The 15157-nt window shown below is 66.9% G+C and overlaps 2 protein-coding genes across 6 annotated transcripts; both read right to left on the reverse strand.

The window, feature by feature from the left end:
* Positions 1 to 1350: 1350 nt before the first annotated feature.
* On the reverse strand, positions 1351 to 11840 carry SLBP (stem-loop histone mRNA binding protein). 5 transcript variants are annotated; one of them, XM_051830473.2, is made up of 8 exons: positions 11711 to 11840; positions 11479 to 11595; positions 6693 to 6761; positions 5332 to 5391; positions 5046 to 5183; positions 4551 to 4700; positions 3665 to 3743; positions 1351 to 2101 (listed from the first exon to the last, which is right to left on the reverse strand). In XM_051830473.2, exons 1-8 carry the CDS (start codon positions 11737 to 11739, stop codon positions 1985 to 1987), a joined length of 759 nt encoding a protein of 252 aa, XP_051686433.1. In that variant the 5' UTR covers positions 11740 to 11840; the 3' UTR covers positions 1351 to 1984. The 5 variants fall into 5 exon arrangements, with proteins under 5 accessions (XP_051686433.1, XP_051686432.1, XP_051686430.1 ...); XM_051830472.2 differs by having other exon boundaries at positions 11681 to 11840; XM_051830470.2 differs by having other exon boundaries at positions 6693 to 6797; positions 11681 to 11840.
* A 787-nt stretch (positions 11841 to 12627) lies between these two features.
* TMEM129 (transmembrane protein 129, E3 ubiquitin ligase) lies at positions 12628 to 14997 on the reverse strand. Its single transcript, XM_051830469.2, has 4 exons — positions 14644 to 14997; positions 13466 to 13940; positions 13216 to 13375; positions 12628 to 13130 (listed from the first exon to the last, which is right to left on the reverse strand). The coding sequence occupies exons 1-4, from the start codon at positions 14846 to 14848 to the stop codon at positions 12882 to 12884; spliced, it is 1089 nt and encodes a 362-aa protein (XP_051686429.1). The 5' UTR covers positions 14849 to 14997; the 3' UTR covers positions 12628 to 12881.
* Positions 14998 to 15157: the final 160 nt, after the last annotated feature.

The raw sequence follows: 15157 nt of genomic DNA on the forward strand, positions 1-15157 counted from the left end.
GAATTCCCTGAAGGCAAAGCTGCTGCTGGAATGGACACGCCCTCCCCCAGACAGGAAGATGGAACCCTGTTCAAGGCCCCCGGGCCTCGCGTGTGGAATACTTAGGGCCTGTATTTATGCACTAACAGCAGGATCGCTGTCTTGTTTCAAATTATTTTAAAGATCTGTATCTTGTTTGAAAGGCAGAGTGACGGGGAGAGGCAGGGAGAAAGGTCAGCAGAGACCTTTTCCGTCCGCTGATCCACTCCCCAAACAGCCACAATGGCCAGGGTGGGGCCAGGCTGAGGCCAGGCGCCCCTTCGTGGGTGCAGGGGCTCAGGTACTTGGGCCACCTTCTGCTGCCTTCCCAGGGAGCTGGACTGGAGAAGTGGAGCAGCTGGGACTTGAACCCAGCACCGACATGGGACGCTGGCCACACAAGCAGAAACAGGAGAGATCATCCATCTACCGGTTCACTCTCCAAATGGCCACAACGGTGGGGCCATCTTCCACTGCTTTCCCAGGCCATTAGCAGGGAGCTGGATAGAAGTGGAGCAGCCAGGACTTGAACCGGTGCCCCTGTGGGATGTCGGCGCTGCAGGCACTTACCTTCTACACCACAGCGCCGGCCGCCGGCCCCCAGCCCCCCGGTGCACGTGCATACCCCTTGCTGAGACCTCCCTGGCCGCCCACTTCCACCGGACCAACACAGAGACGCCCCTCCCCACCCCTCATCTATCACACCCTGCTCCAGCCCCCTCGGCTGCCTCACCCCCGTGTGCTGCCCGCATCCCACATGGGCACCAACTTGGGTCCCGGCTGCTCCACTTCCCATCCCGCCCCTGCTCGTGTGCCTGGGAGACCGGGAAGCGGCTCCTGGCTTCAGCTGTCGCAGCCACGTGGGGAGTGAACCAGCAGATGGAAGAGCTGTGTCCCCTTCACCTCACCTTTCAAATAAATAAATCTTTAAAAAAATAAAAGCTGAGATGCCCAGGAATCCTGCCGGCTCGGCTCGTGGGAACCACCCCACAGATCCCTGGCGGAGGGGTCACAGCTTTAAACCAGCCGCCAGCCCCACGTCCCCGGCTGAAGGAGCCCCTCCCGCTCGTTCCTGCACCTCCCGCAGCTCCCCCCTGTGCGCTCAGGGCAGCCAACACCCCACTGTTGCACCCTCACTCATGGACCTTAACCCGACCCCCGACCCCCGTCTCCCACACACTGTGACAAGCCCCGCGAGTCCCAGGGACGCCTGGGCTGGGGGCCACGTCCGCGGGCAGCGGCCAGGACCTGGGGGTCCGGGTGCGGAAAGGCGGCCTGGGGATCCAGACGGGCCGTGACCCCAGGTGGGGAGCAGGCAGCGGCACCAGCGAGGCCACGAAGGCTCTTTTATTTCTGCAGTATCAGTCCATACAAAAGCACAGAACGTAACATCCGAACAGCAAGTTTACAACTGAATACCTGAACGGAAACTGTACACGGCGTCACTCACAGCGACTTGCAAGGCCAACGACCGTCAGGAGTTCCGAGTCCCTCTGCTGCCTCAACTCGGAGTACTGGGTCGAGAGCTGGCCGAGCACCGGTACCAGTACCCGAGCACTGCGTACCAGTACCAAGGGAGGACTGCAGCTCACACGGGCCCGGCCCTCAGGCCTGGACGCCGGCACTCGCAGGCGCGCGGTGCCAAGGGGATGCTCGCGGCGTCTGCACTGCCAGATCCCGGGGCGGACACTGCGCTCGGCTGGTCCTGTGAGCCCGGCAACAGCCCCGCCCCCACCCGCCCGACGGGCCGCAGCCGCGGTGGCCGCCGTGGCCGCCGGTGGACCCACTCGCCAGCTCAGCCTGGGAGAGCAGACAGCAGCAGTTCCGTTGAGACGACCCCCGGCTCTGCCGCACTTGCAGTGGGAACACGCGGAACGCACCACACACACAATGAACGGGTCTGAAGAAAAAAGATTCATGAGTCACCTAGACGGAGCCCAGCAGCCAGTGCGCAGCGGGCTGGCGCTCAGCTCATGGTGGAGAAGTCCCTCAGGGGCTCCGTGAGGCAGGCCTCCAAGTCAAACTCGTCCTCCAGCTGGCGGTCCACGTGCCGGACCTTGGTGGGCGTGCCGCGGTACGTGTCCTGGAAGACAGAGCCGGGTGACGGCGCGCCAGAGGGAAACGCCACCCCACTCCACCCCAGCTCCCCTCCCCCCAGGGCCACCACTCTCCTCCCCTCCCCCCAGGGCCACTCACTGAGCCACAGCCACCTCCCCCAGCAGGAGCCAACGTGAGGGTGTGACGAGGGTGTGACAAGACACCTCCAGGGGTCGGGGGCAGAATCACAAGTGGGCTCAGCCCAGGGGACCAGCCCAGCTCTGGCGCCTTCTCAACACCTCACACCCGGGGGACACCGAGGAGGCCAGCATCCAGTGTGCTCCCCTGAGCTGACACTGGGGCCACGCCCACCGCGCACACAAGCTTGGGTCCAAGACAAAGTTCCGGTGCACACAGTTCTGGATGCGGAATCCCACAGGGCCAGGAAAACCACGAACAGCTCTCTTGGGCGCGACTGTTTAAACTGAACTATTCCTGCGCTGCTTCCGTCAACAGACTTTTGCATATCTAATTAAAACCCTGAAAAGCCACACACTCAAACATCAAGGTTTACAAGCAGGGGGTTCAGATAATCTTGAAGGTCAATGTTTTGCCAACCAAAACCCAGGTTTCACTATGAATGCGAACAACAAAGTTCCTGTTCTGCACGAGAGAAATCTGGTGGAACCACCAGAAAAAGCTCCAACCCTCCCCCACCGCTGAAGCAGCCTGAAACCCCCACTCCCGCCCAGCCCAGCAGCTCCAAGGCGACGCACACACCTCCACAGAACCAGCCTGGAGGTGAGTCACACGCGGTCCCCGACTGAGCCAGACCACAGCGCTGGGACCCGCCCGAGAGCATCCTTAGCCCGAGACAACAGCACCGAAGCCGCGGCACCGCCCAGTGGGCGCACGCCCGGACACGCAGCAGGGTGCAGACCTCTGTCCAGTGGCCGCAGGCGCACGCCCGGACACGCAGCAGGGCGCGGACCTCTCGGGACACTTCTGCGGGGGTACCACTGCCCAAGCGTCCACGGCACCCAGACATCCCGGGACTGCAGCCACGCTCACCCCACCCCACCCCGCGTGAGCAGCAAGCCACCTGTCCTTCAACGGGAGCGGGGAAAGCTGCCGTCGGCCCACACGGGCACCAGCGGAGCTGCTGCGGCCTGGGAGAGCAGATGGCGGCCCTGCACCACGCGGGAGACCCAGAGGCTCCTGATCGGCTCAGCTCTGACCGCTGCGGCCACCTGGGGAGTTAGCAGATGGACAGAAGACCTCTCTCTCTCTCTAACTCTGCCTCTCAAGTAAATAAAATCTTCAAAGAAACCCTGACAACGCAGGGAAAATCTCAGGCACAAACACACCCCCGCTGTCAGGACCTGCAGGTGGCTCCGGACACAGCCCAGTGACAGCGCGCGCGAAGAGGCGAAGACGCTGGACCAGACGCAAGGACCCCCCCACGACAACAGCGGAACAGACTGGACAGTGAAGCCTACAGAGGCTGCCCGTGAGAGCTGAGCCTGCGGTGCCACCTGCCGCCTCAGTGGCGGGAGACGGGGCGCCCTCATCAGTCTCCAGGCCGCGGACGGAGCCAGGACATACGTACAGAGTCAGCCTGGGAGCTCGACTGGGACCCGGAGCTCTCTGCAGATCCCGTCTCCACGTCCCCGAGGTCTACGGGGTGTCTGCCAAGAGAAACCAACAGGCGCGTCAGCTGCCGTCCGACCGGTGCACCTGCGCCATCACGCGTCCCGAGGCGCCGGCTCTCAGCTCTCAGCCGCGCGGCACGCCAGACCCCGCCCGAGGCGTGGCGGCACCACACGGCCTCCAGTGGCGCACGTGATGATGGGAGTCCTGGTTCCGCGGGCAGCCGCTGAGGAACCGGCAAGAACCCAAACACCGGTGAGCACGAGCTGCGAGGCCAGGGCCAGCTGTGGCACACCCGGAGTCGCCTCGCCTCGCCACGGCGCCACAGCAGCCCCATCGAGCAGAAACAGCTTCAACCCGCGAGCGCCTCACCGAGCTCCCAGCAGGCAACGCGCTTCGTGGGCGAGCGAGGAGAAGAGGGCAGCAAGCACAGCCATGCCCGCCTCCCTCACCCTGCAGCTCTGCCTTTCACATCAGTCAATCGGCGTCCTAACCAATCATACACACGTTTCTCTCGCTGGGAACATCACGACATCGAGCGGGCCAGCCCTGGGCCTCGTCCTGCGTCAGAGGTTGGCTCCGCTCCTGCCCTTTTCTGACCACCCGAGACCCGCAGAGTCCTGGGCTTCGGATCTGACCTGGCCCAAGCCCTGCTGTGTCAGGCAGGTTCAAGCCCCGGCTGCCCCTTCCCATTCGGCAGAAAGCAGCGCGGCCACACGTTCCTAGACACGCCAAGTGCTCTATTCCAGCCCCACGACGTGAGCCCGACCCCAGGCTTCCGCCCTGAGGACTCCCAGGACCCCAGCGAGGCAGCGAGCCGCCCGAACAAGGCGACGGACACACACATTTCCTGCAGGTCACAGCCTTCTTCAGCCGGGGGGTCCCAGAAATGCAGCGCCACCTTCCAGAGTCTGATCTGCTGGTCCCACGACCGTCGGCTGTACTTCTTGAACTTGTTGGGGGTCTTGGGATGAACGCCAGGCTGCCGCAGGTGTCTACAGGAAAGAGAGCGCAGTGCCAGGACCTGCCAATCGCGGCAGCACGCGGGGAGGGACACACCTACAGCCCGAGGAGCGCCGCACGTGAAAAGCAGTCTGCCCGAGTCTCACTTTCTCGCCCAACCCGCCAGGAGCGGAGCTCTCCTTGGGCCTCCGTGCCTGCAGGGCAGGGGCGGCGAGACCAGCTGTGTGGACGAGGCGGTGACGTCGCTCCAGGGCCAGACCTCTGCGGTGCCGAACGTGAACTCCCAGCCCTTCTTGGCCTGCACTCGCGCGCCCCTCGCCCTCCCCGGCAGGGGCTCTGTCTGGGCAGCCGCAGGGCCAGGCGGCGCCGGCTCCTACCTCGGCACCTCTTTCACGTAGCGGTCGTAGGCGATCGTGTTCTTCCCGTAGTTGATCTGCTTCTGCCTCCTCATGAGGACGCTCTCGTCGGTCTCCAGGTCGGCCGGCACCGCGGACACGGACTCCTTCGAGTCAGAGCTGAGAGCAGAGGAAGCCTCGCTGTGGGGACTGTGCGAGCCGAGCCCGGAACTGGCGCGCGGCAATGCAGGCCCCCCCCAGCCTCACGGTGGCACCCACCGCCGCCCCGGCTGCCTCCGCCCACCAGAGCGGCAGACGCGGCACTCACCTCCCGGAGGACGACTTCCTCTCTCTTCCGAAGTCATTGATGAGGAGTTTCCTCTTATACCTGAGAGAAAAACACACACTGCGGCTTCCACCGAGGCCGGAGGTCCTCGGCAGGGAACTCCTGGAGGCTGTGCAGGCCGGCAGCGGCCCCGCGGGCGGGTTAAGCTGCCCCGTCCCACACCCGCCTCCCACACCGTGGTCCCGGCTGCTCCACTTCCAGCCCAGCTCCCTGCTGACGCGCCCGGGAAAGCAGCAGACGCCGGCCCAAGTTCCTGGTCCCTGCACCCACGTGGAGACCAGGATGGAGTTCCTGGCTCCTGGCTTCAGCCTGGCCCAGGCCCAGCGACTGCGGCCCTCCGGGGAGTGAGCCAGCAGGTGGAAGACGTCTGTCTCTCCCGTCATCCTGCCTTTCAAGTCAATCTTGAAAAACGCAGAGTTAGAGGGAGAGATGACACAGAACCTCCACCCGCTGGTCACTCCCCAGATGGCCACACAGTGGTCGGAGCTGGGCCAGTCCAAAACTGGGAGCCAGGAGCTTCTCCCAGGTCTCCCGTGGGTGCAGGGGCCCAAGCACCTGGGCCATCTTCTACTCTTTCCCAGGTGCTTTAGCAGGAAGCTGGATGGGAAGCGGAGCAGCTGGGACTCGAACCAATGCCCACATGGGATGCCGGCGCCACAGGCAGCGGCTTTACCAACTGTGCCACGGTGCTGGCCCCGAAATAAAGTTTTCCTGGCTCCTAGCTTGGGCTCAGCCCAGGCTGCTGCAGTCACCTGGCGTGAGGAAGCAGGTGGAAGTGTCTGTCTTTCAGATCAGTGAGTCCAGGGAGAGGCTGCAGACAGCCCCTGGCGGCGGGGGAGGGGCCGCAGACAGCTCCACGTGAGAACACAGAACCCGCAGACAGCCGGACACCCTGGCTGTGCAGCTGAGCCCTGCACCAACACAACTCCGTCACCCCGGCCACATCCACGTGCTGACACTTAGAGTGGCCCTGTAGGTCCCGTGACCAAGTCCCAGCTCTCCGAGGTGACAACAGGAGCACAGCCCCGCCTGCCGGGCACGAGGACACTTTTCCCAAAGTGAGAACCCGGCTAAGACACTCACTGTCCAGCAGCTCACAACCTCAGTGTGGCCCATCACAGAGCTCACCCAGCCGCGTCTCAGTGGGGGGAAGGGACCCAGACAAGGACTGGGCTGCCTGGTAACGGGTCACACAGCTCAGAGCTCAGCTCTGCACACGCTGCCCGCCTGGCGGCCCCTCCCACACCCAAGGACCACCCAGGACACGCAGGGGACAGACGCCCCCAGGGCCGCCGGCGGCACGGCTGGCCCCCGACACGCCCCCAGGCAGACCCGCAGGTTACCTTGCCATCTCCTTGTTGACTCTGGTCCTCATTTCATCCTCTTCCACTGCGTCTGCCCAGTCCGAGCATCTAGGGTAGGGTTTGGGGCCTTCAGGGGTAGTAAAGCTGCAAGCCAACGAGAACGCGCGGTTCAAGCGCGGCTCACGGGCCGGCGCCGTGGCGCAGGTTAGGCCTCACCTGCGGCACCCACCTCCCAAACGGGCCAGCTTGGGTCCGGGCTGCTGCACTTCCCGGCCAGCTCCCCGCTAACGGCTGGGAAAGCAGCGGAGGACGGCCCAGTGCTTGGGGCCCTGCACCCACGTGGGAGGCCTGGGTGAAGCTCCTGGTTTTGGATCAGCCCAGATCCAGCCATTTAGGGAGTGAACCAGCAGATGGGAGACCCTTCTCTCTGCCTGTTAGTAACTCTGCCTCTCAAACAGAACTTAAAGGGGGAGGGGGAGTGCGACTCTGTGGCACAGCGGGTAAAGCCGCAGCCTTGGTGCCGGCATCCCATAGAGTCCTGGCTGCCCCTCTTCCGATCCAGCTCTGCTCTGGCCTGGGAGAGCAGTAGAAGATGGCCCAAGTGCTTGGGCCCCTGAACCAGTGTGGGAGACCCAGAAGAAGCTCCTGGCTCCTGGCTCTGATTGGCTCAGCTCTGTCTGTTGTGGCCAATTGAGGAGTGAACCAGGGGATGGAAGACCTCTGTCTCTACCTCTCCAACTCTTTCAAATAAACAAATCTTTATAAATAAATTAAAAAATCCTTAAAAGGGGGGGGGGCCTAGCACTGTGGTGCAGTGGGTTAGACTTCTCCCTGTGGCACTGGCATCCCATGTGGGCACCAGTTTGGGTCCCAGCTGCTCCTCTTCCGACCCAGCTCTCTGCTGTGGCCTGGGAGAGCAGTGGAAGATGCCCAGGTCCTTGGGCCCCTGCACCCACGTGGGAGACCTGGAAGAAGCTCCTGGCTCGGGATCAGCACAGCTCTGGCCACTGCGGCCATGGGGGCCATCTGGGGAGTGAACCAGAAGATGGAAGACCTCTTTGTCTCTCCAGCTCTATCTCTTGAATAAATAAATCTTTAAAGAGAAACACGCTTTAAAAAAAAAAAATGGAAACAGGACCCACCTTCCCTGCAGAATCAGCGTCAGGACTCACGCAGAGGCTGCTGGGCAGAGGTCCAGGGAAGACTGAGAGAATCTCTGCTCCCGGCCTCAGCCTGTGCCCACGACAGCAAAGGCAGACAACAGCAACCGCGCTGTCGGCACCCGACACCACTTGTTCTCTTACTCAAAGTGAACAACTATTTTCAGGTTTTTTTTTTTTTTTTTTTTTTTTTTGACAGGCAGAGTGGACAGTGAGAGAGAGAGACAGAGAAAGATCTTCCTTTGCCGTTGGTTCACCCTCCAATGGCCGCTGCGGCCGGCGCACCACGCTGATCCGATGGCAGGAGCCAGGAGCCAGGTGCTTTTCCTGGTCTCCCATGGGGTGCAGGGCCCAAGCACCTGGGCCATCCTCCACTGCACTCCCTGGCCACAGCAGAGAGCTGGCCTGGAAGAGGGGCAACTGGGACAGAATCCGGCACCCTGACCGGGACTAGAACCTGGTGTGCCGGCGCCGCTAGGCGGAGGATTAGCCTAGTGAGCCGCGGCGCCGGCCTATTTTCAGTTTTCTATAACAGATTTCGGGGGGGGGGGGGCAGCACCCAGACACTGCCTGTGATACCACCGTCCCATCTGGGCGCCAGTTCGACTCCCGGCTGCTCCAGTCGGATCCAGCTCCCTGCTAATGGCCTGGGTAAAGCAGCAGGTGGTGGCCCGAGAACTTGGGTCCCTGCACCCCCGTCAGAGACCCGGATGAAGCTCCTGACTTCTGCCCAGCCCCAGCTGCTGCAGCGTCTGGGGAGTGAACCAGTGAACGGAAGCTTTCTCTCTCTCTGGAACTCCTCCTCGCTTGGCAGCACGCGGTGAGGATGCGGGGTCGGCACTGTGGCACCGCAGGGTAAGCTGCTGCCCGCAGCACCAGCATCCGCGAGCCCCAGGGTTCCACGTGACCTGGTTCCCTGCTAAGTAACGCGCCCGGCAAAGCCGCAGAAGACGGCCACGTGCTTGGGCCCGTGTACACATGGGAGACCCAGAAGAAGCTCCTGGCTCTCCTGATTGGCTCAGCTCTGGCTGAGGCCATTTGGGGAGTGAACCAGCGGATGGAAGACCTTCTGTCTCTGCCTCTCACTGTAACTTTCCCTTTCAAATAATATTCCAAAAAAAAAAAAAAAAGACAAAGTTCCGTGTCATGCAAATATCGTGACACCCAGGCAGTTTTCCGTGATACGCAGATGTGTGACTCCTGAGACCCCGGGTACGCAGAGCGACCGCCTGGAAGCCTGGAAGCCTGGAAGCAGGGATCAGATGCGTCACGGGGCGTGAGGGGCGGGGTGGGGCCGCACAGCACATTCCTTGTGCCTCCCTCGCTCCCCTGGAAGAGGAGCTGCGGCCGCAGGGCTCAGCCTCCCCCGGAGCTCAGGTTTACCCTGACCTCAAGGAAACATTTAGCCAAGGTCAGACAACCTGAAAACAACACTTGACGGAGGGGCCGGCGCTGTGGTGGAGCGGGTAAGGCCGCCACCTGCCGTGCCAGCATCCCATATGGGGCCGGTTCGAGTCCTGGCTGCTCCGCTTCCCATCCAGCTCCCTGCTGTGGCCTGGGAAAGCAGTAGAAGACGGCCAAGTCCTTGGGCCCCTGCACCCACGTGGGAGACCTGGAAGGGGCTCCTGGCTCCGGATCGGCCCAGCTCCAGCCGTTGTGGCCAATTGAGGAGTGAACCAGTGCATGGAAGACCTCTCTCTCTCTCTCTCTGCCTCTCCTCTGTGTAACTCTGCCTCTCAAATAAATAAATAAATCTTAAAAAAAAAAAAAAAAAAAGCCTCGACGGGTCAAGTCCTGGCGGGTGGAATTGCCACGTGTGTCCTCACAGATCCCAGAGCAGGGGTGACCGCGCACTTCTGTTTTCCTCCTCTTTCTTCTATGGCCACTAGCGACCCAACACCTGCCGCCACGGGTGGGCAGGGGGCACCGTGGGTGCCCAGGACCGAGCCCCACCCCTGCTTCCCCCAGCCTCCTGCCAACACGCCCAGAAGCAGCTAAGAGCCAAGGGTTTGGGTTCCCGGCTCCGACTTGCAGGGGGGCCCAGTCCTGGCTCCTGTGGCATCTGGGGAGACCTGGTGGACGGGAGAGCTTTGTCATTCTGCCTATCTCCGCCCATCCGGGAGACCCGGTCTCCCCGCTCAGCCTGGCCCAGGCCTGGCTGCTGGCGTCGTTTCGCGCGTGACCAGGAAGCTCCGACCTCTGCCGCTGTGCCTCAAGCTTCGACTCAAGCGGCGGACAACCCCTTCACGTAGCTACGTCTCCCTCACCACACACCGTCTCCCCTCACCACACACCGAAACGGAATTTCCACAAGTCCAACTCCAGGTCCCAACACGGCGGGAAAGGCCTGGCATCAAATTCAGGACTTACTGGCGGCGGAACTGGGGACGCGCCCAGCCGGCCACTCAGGAGCCCGCGTCCCCGCGCCAGAGGGCCTGGGCCTGGGCCTGGCCGCTCCCCATCCAAACGCCCAGGGCTCTGGGAGGCAGCACAGGGCTGCGCCGTCCACGCGGGCAGCTGGCTCCGGCCTGACCCACGCAGGGCTGGCGCAGGCATCTGGGGGTGAGCACTTCTCTCTGCTTCTTCACTTCGCCCCTTTTATAAAGACTTGCTCGTTCACTGGAGAGGGGAGTCACTGACAGGCCTCCCCTGCGCTGGGCCACTGCCCCCGCTGGCTGCCTGAGCCAGGCTTCTTCCCGCCTCCCGCCCAAGCACCTGGATCCTCCGCTGCTCTCCCAGGCCACAGCAGGGAGCCGGGTCGGAAGTGGCGCAGCCGGGACTCAAACCGGCACCCACAGGGGACGGCGGTGCCGCAGGCGGAAGCCCACCTACCACGCCACAGCACCCACCCCTCGCCTTACTTGAAAGATCTCCTGTCCAGTAGCTCGCCCCCCAAACGGCCGTGCAGCCGGGGCTGGGCCAGGCCAGAGCCAGGAGCTTTCCTGGGTCTCCACGCCCTCGCCAGGGGTCCCTGTAGGTGGGCCGTCCTCCACTGCCCCCCCAGGCCACAGCAGGGAGCCGGGCCTGATCGGCGCCCCCATGAGGTGCCCCCGCCGGCCACCCGACCCCTGCGCTGCCCTGCCTGAGACAAAACGCTTCAGGAAGAAAGAAAGGGAGCTCCGCCGCAGGCACGATGCGGGGAGGCTTGCGGGAAGCGGGGCACACGCATCCCCGCCGCCGTGTGCTCAGGCTCAGCTCTGGGTCCTGCAGCCACGACCCCCAGCGCCCGGAGTCCGACGGCCCACGGAGCCTCCTGCGACCCGGCATCCCGAGGGCGCCGCGGGCCTGGGAGAGCAGCTGCAGCCGCCCGAGGGCCCGCCCCGGCCTCTCGCGGAGCGAGACGGGGGGCGCAGGGGCACCGCGCCCCGCCAGCTCTCAGGGGACCGAGGCTAAAGCCGCTTTGCCCCGCCCGGCCCCGGGCGAACGGCTCCACGGGCCCCGCGCGCTGGCAGGGGCGTGACGCCCCCCGCGCCCCCGCCCCGCCCGAGGGCCTCACGGCTTCCGCGTCACCCAGCCTCCCAGGGCCCCCGAGGCACCGCGGCCCCCGGCCTCGCCCTCCCGCCCGGAAGCAGCTCCAGGCGTGGGGCGCGCACGGGGGCCGGGGGGCTTCCGCCTCGGGCTGCGCCCCGGCCCCGACCCCGGCGCGCCGCGCCCCCAGGCCGCACCTCTCGGGTCTGCGGTCGGCGCCCCGGCGCTCGCCCTCGTCGGCGTCCTCGGGCCTCCAGCGCCTCCCGTCGGCTCTGCGCTTCCGTCCGAGGCTCCACCTCGCGGGGGACGGCGGGCTGCGGACACAGGCTGCGGTCAGCACGCAGGGCCCCGGCCCGGCGGCCCGAGCCCCCAGCCCCGCGGCCGCGCGGCCTGCCTCACCTGGCGCCCCCGTCGCAGCGGCCGCCGTACCTGGGGGGCGTTCGCGGCTGGCAGGCCATGGCGGCGGCGGCGGCGGCGGCGGCGGCGGGCGGGCGGCGCGCGGGGCGGCGGCGGCGGGAACGGCACGGCCGGCCTCTCCCGCGGCGGCGCTGACACTCTGCGCGCGCCCCGCCCCCAACCGCCTTTAAGGGGCCGCTGGCCCCGCCCCTCGGCGCTCCCGCGCGCGCCGGACGGGCGAAACCATCGGGCCCGCCGGCGGGGGAGCCTCGCGGGCCCACTGCTTGGGCTGCGGACCCCGGACAGCGGGGAGCCTGGAGACCTCGCGGCTGGGCACCGCCACCTGGACAGACGCGTCGGCCCGGCCACTGAGGAGAACCCTGAGGAGCAGCTTGCCCCGCCACGACATGGAGGCGGCCGGCCGCCGCGGACCCCTCGGACGTTGATTGGTCGCGCCTTCGCGGGCGCAGTGTTATTGGCGGGAGATTCAGTAGCGCGCGCGACGAGGGCCCCCCCCATGGAAGGGGGGGGCAGGAGAACGCGCTTCCTATTGGTCCCCCCCTGGGCGTGGACGCCCCTTTGATTGGTCCGGACCCGGGCGAGGCGTGTTGCCGATTGGCTTGTCTTCGCGGGGGGCGTGTCCCGGCACCGGCGGGAACCGGGAACCCGGAAGGCACGGACAGCGCCCTCTCGGCGCGGTGTCGGGCGTCTTGACGGGGCGTCTCGGAGCGGCGACCGTCGACCGCGCGGCGGCCACCTCAGACGCCCCCCCCGTGTCCCCGGCTGCGCTCGGCACCTCCGGCCACCCCGCACGCAGCGCTGGGCCCCGTGTCGCCGCGTCCCGCACCCTCGCCCGGGGCAGTGTCCCCGTGTCCCCCACCCTCGCCCGGGCGCACTGGTGGGCGGGGGTCCCCGAGCCGCGTTCCGTCGGAGAGAGACGAACAGCCACCTCCGGCTAAGGGTTTATTAGGCCGTGCCCTGCCGCGTACAACCAGCGAACTCTCTAGAAAGAGTGCCCCTGGGCAGCCGCGTCCCGGTCCCCGAGCTCGCCCCGCTGGAGCCGGGGCCGGGGGCCGGGCTGTGAGGGTCCCAGGCCCTGCGGCAGCAGCGCCGCCCCTCCCCACCCAGCGGGGACCCGCAGCGCCCGCGCCCCTCCCCCAGGCCCGAGAACCGGCCTGCGCCAGCCCCGGGCGCCCCGCGGCGCTCAGCGCACGCAGCACACGTCCAGGATGCAGAAGCGCGCGCGGCAGGTGGGGCAGGGCGCGCGGCTGGCCAGCCAGGTGTCGGGGCGCTGCGGGTCCTGGCGGCTGGCGAACCACTTGCCCATGCAGGTGAGGCACCACATGGGGCGGCAGGAGCACTGCTGGCACTCGCCGGCCGCCGCGTCCTGACACGTCTTCACCAGCTTCACGGCCGCGCGCGCCTGCATGCAGCCGATGCAGGCCTCCAGCTCCTGGGGACACGGGGGTGGCAGGGAGCCCGGGCCGCCGCGCCGCGCCGCCCCCGCCCCCGCGCCCGCCCGCGCCCGCGCCGCCCACCTGGCTGCTGGGCACCGCGTAGGCCGGGTTCACCTCCACCAGCGAGGCGAAGGTCTCCAGGAACAGGTCGCCCAGGCTCTGGCGGATGACCACGTGCGCGGCGCTGCGGATGGGCGCGCGCAGCTTCTCGCACAGCTCCCCGTACTCGGCCGAGTTCAGCCTGCGGGAGGCCAGGCCTGCTGGGCCGGGGGCGGCGGCAGAGCGGCCCGCGGAGGGGCAGGGCGGGGACCCCGGGGCCCCGCGCGCTTACCGGATGTCGAAGGGCGGCACGGCGGGGCTGGCGCTGGCCACGCGGATGGTGAGCAGCTGCACCGGCAGGTTGGAGTCCGGGGACAGCTCGTGCTGCCGGGACTCGGTCACGGTCAGGTGCACGTCCTGCTGCCGCGCCACGTGCACGCGGTACGTGGTCACCTTCATCACCCACGTGTCCGTCACGATCACGCGCGCGCCCGGCGCCCCGGTGGCGAACTTGTCGATGCGCCGGAACTCGGTGTCGACGGAGGCGGCGACGGCACCCCAGCCCGAGCGCGGGAGCGCGTACCGCGCCAAGGAGCGGGCCAGGGGGTGGCGCGCCCAGCGGTCCCGGGACCAGTAGCACACCACGGCGCAGGCGGCGGAGGGCAGGGCGACGGCCAGCAGCAGGAAGAGCCGCCAGGCCTCGGGGGCCTGGCTCGGGGAGTGCAGCCGCTTGTCCCAGGCCGCGAAGCACATGCCCACGTAGTAGCCTGCAGGGGGCACGCGCTCAGGGGGCTGCGCTCGGGTAGGGGAGCCGCGCGGCTCGGCCTGGCCCTGCGCCCTGGTCACCTCCGCAGGCCTAACGCCGCAAAAACCCAGAGACGCACGGCGCTGACCCCCGGTCTCGCGGCCCTGGCCACAGACCTGAGACTGACCGGACCGGGAGCGGACGGCGGGGCCACTGTGTGGGCGTCCCCGGCTCCCGGCTGCTGTGGGCGAACCAGCAAACGAGGCTCTGTCGCTCTCACGAAAGGGAAACACGTGAGTCCTGCATGGGCCGCACGGGCAGGTTCCGGTCCGCAAAGCGGTGGCTAAAGGCCTCTGGTTGGCCAGCCGCAGGGCCGTGCGCAGCGCGCTCCAGCAGCGGGCAGGTTCGCAAGCCTACAGGTGTCCGAGGCGCAGCCCTGGGCTGGGAGGACGCGCGCACCTGCCCGCCACCCGCCTGGCCCCCAGGGCCTCCCCTCCCCCAGTGCCCACCGTGCACCCCACGCCTGCCTTCAGGGCCCGCGGCAAGGCCGCCGTCTCCACGCGCTAACCGCTGCCCATCCCGTCCAGCCGGCACCCCGGTGCCAGCCGAGCGCGCTCCGCAAGCGGCCCGGCCCGGGCTGGGCAGGGGCCGGGGCTGGGCCGATCGCCTGGGCCCCCCGCGGGCCCCGGGGTGCGGGCTCGGCCTGGCCGGGGCGGGGCGCTCACCCAGCGGCAGCAGCGAGTGGCACAGCAGCGTGGCGGCCGTGCGGCGCAGGTGGTAGGGCACGAAGGCGGCGTCCTCGCTGCCCAGCCAGCCGGACAGCAGGTTCTGCACCGTGAGCCCGGCCGAGTGGAACTCGTTGGGCGTGAACACGAAACACACGGCGAAGACCAGGTAAGCTAGCGTGAAGGTCACCTCGGGGCTGTCCATCGTGCCGCCGGCGCGCAGCGGCCACGGATGGGCGCCGCTGCCGAGTCCGGTAACCCGGCCACTCGGTCGTGGCCAACACAAGCCGGACGTCCGCGGCGGCGGCCCCTAGGAGATGGAGTCCCAGACTGGGTCGCCCGCAGGGCCCTCTGGGAAATGGAGTCCGTGACCAGGCCGCCTGCGGGGCAGTCTGGGAGATGGAGTCCCAGGCCGCGTCTCCCGCAAGGCCCTCTGGGGGATGGAGTCCGCGGCCAGGCCTGCCCGCGAGGCACTCTGGGAGATGGAGCCCCAATCGGGCCGCCCGCGGGGCAC

This window comes from Oryctolagus cuniculus, chromosome 2, assembly GCF_964237555.1.
Source record: "Oryctolagus cuniculus chromosome 2, mOryCun1.1, whole genome shotgun sequence".
NCBI classification, from domain to species: Eukaryota; Metazoa; Chordata; class Mammalia; order Lagomorpha; family Leporidae; genus Oryctolagus; species Oryctolagus cuniculus.

Excerpts from the sequence above, each read along its gene's own strand:
- SLBP (XM_051830470.2), bottom strand. The coding sequence starts at position 11,739 with ATGGCCTGCCAGCCGCGAACGCCCCCCAGGTACGGCGGCCGCTGCGAC. Across the intron at positions 4,701-5,045 it reads TACGTGAAAGAGGTGCCGAG|ACACCTGCGGCAGCCTGGCG; the intron begins GTAGGAGCCGGC and ends TCTTTCCTGTAG. Across the intron at positions 2,102-3,664 it reads CGAGCTCCCAGGCTGACTCT|GACACGTACCGCGGCACGCC; the intron begins GTACGTATGTCC and ends TCTGTCTTCCAG.
- TMEM129 (XM_051830469.2), bottom strand. The coding sequence starts at position 14,848 with ATGGACAGCCCCGAGGTGACCTTCACGCTAGCTTACCTGGTCTTCGCC. Across the intron at positions 13,376-13,465 it reads GTGCCGCCCTTCGACATCCG|GCTGAACTCGGCCGAGTACG; the intron begins GTAAGCGCGCGG and ends GGCCTCCCGCAG. Across the intron at positions 13,131-13,215 it reads ACGCGGTGCCCAGCAGCCAG|GAGCTGGAGGCCTGCATCGG; the intron begins GTGGGCGGCGCG and ends CCGTGTCCCCAG.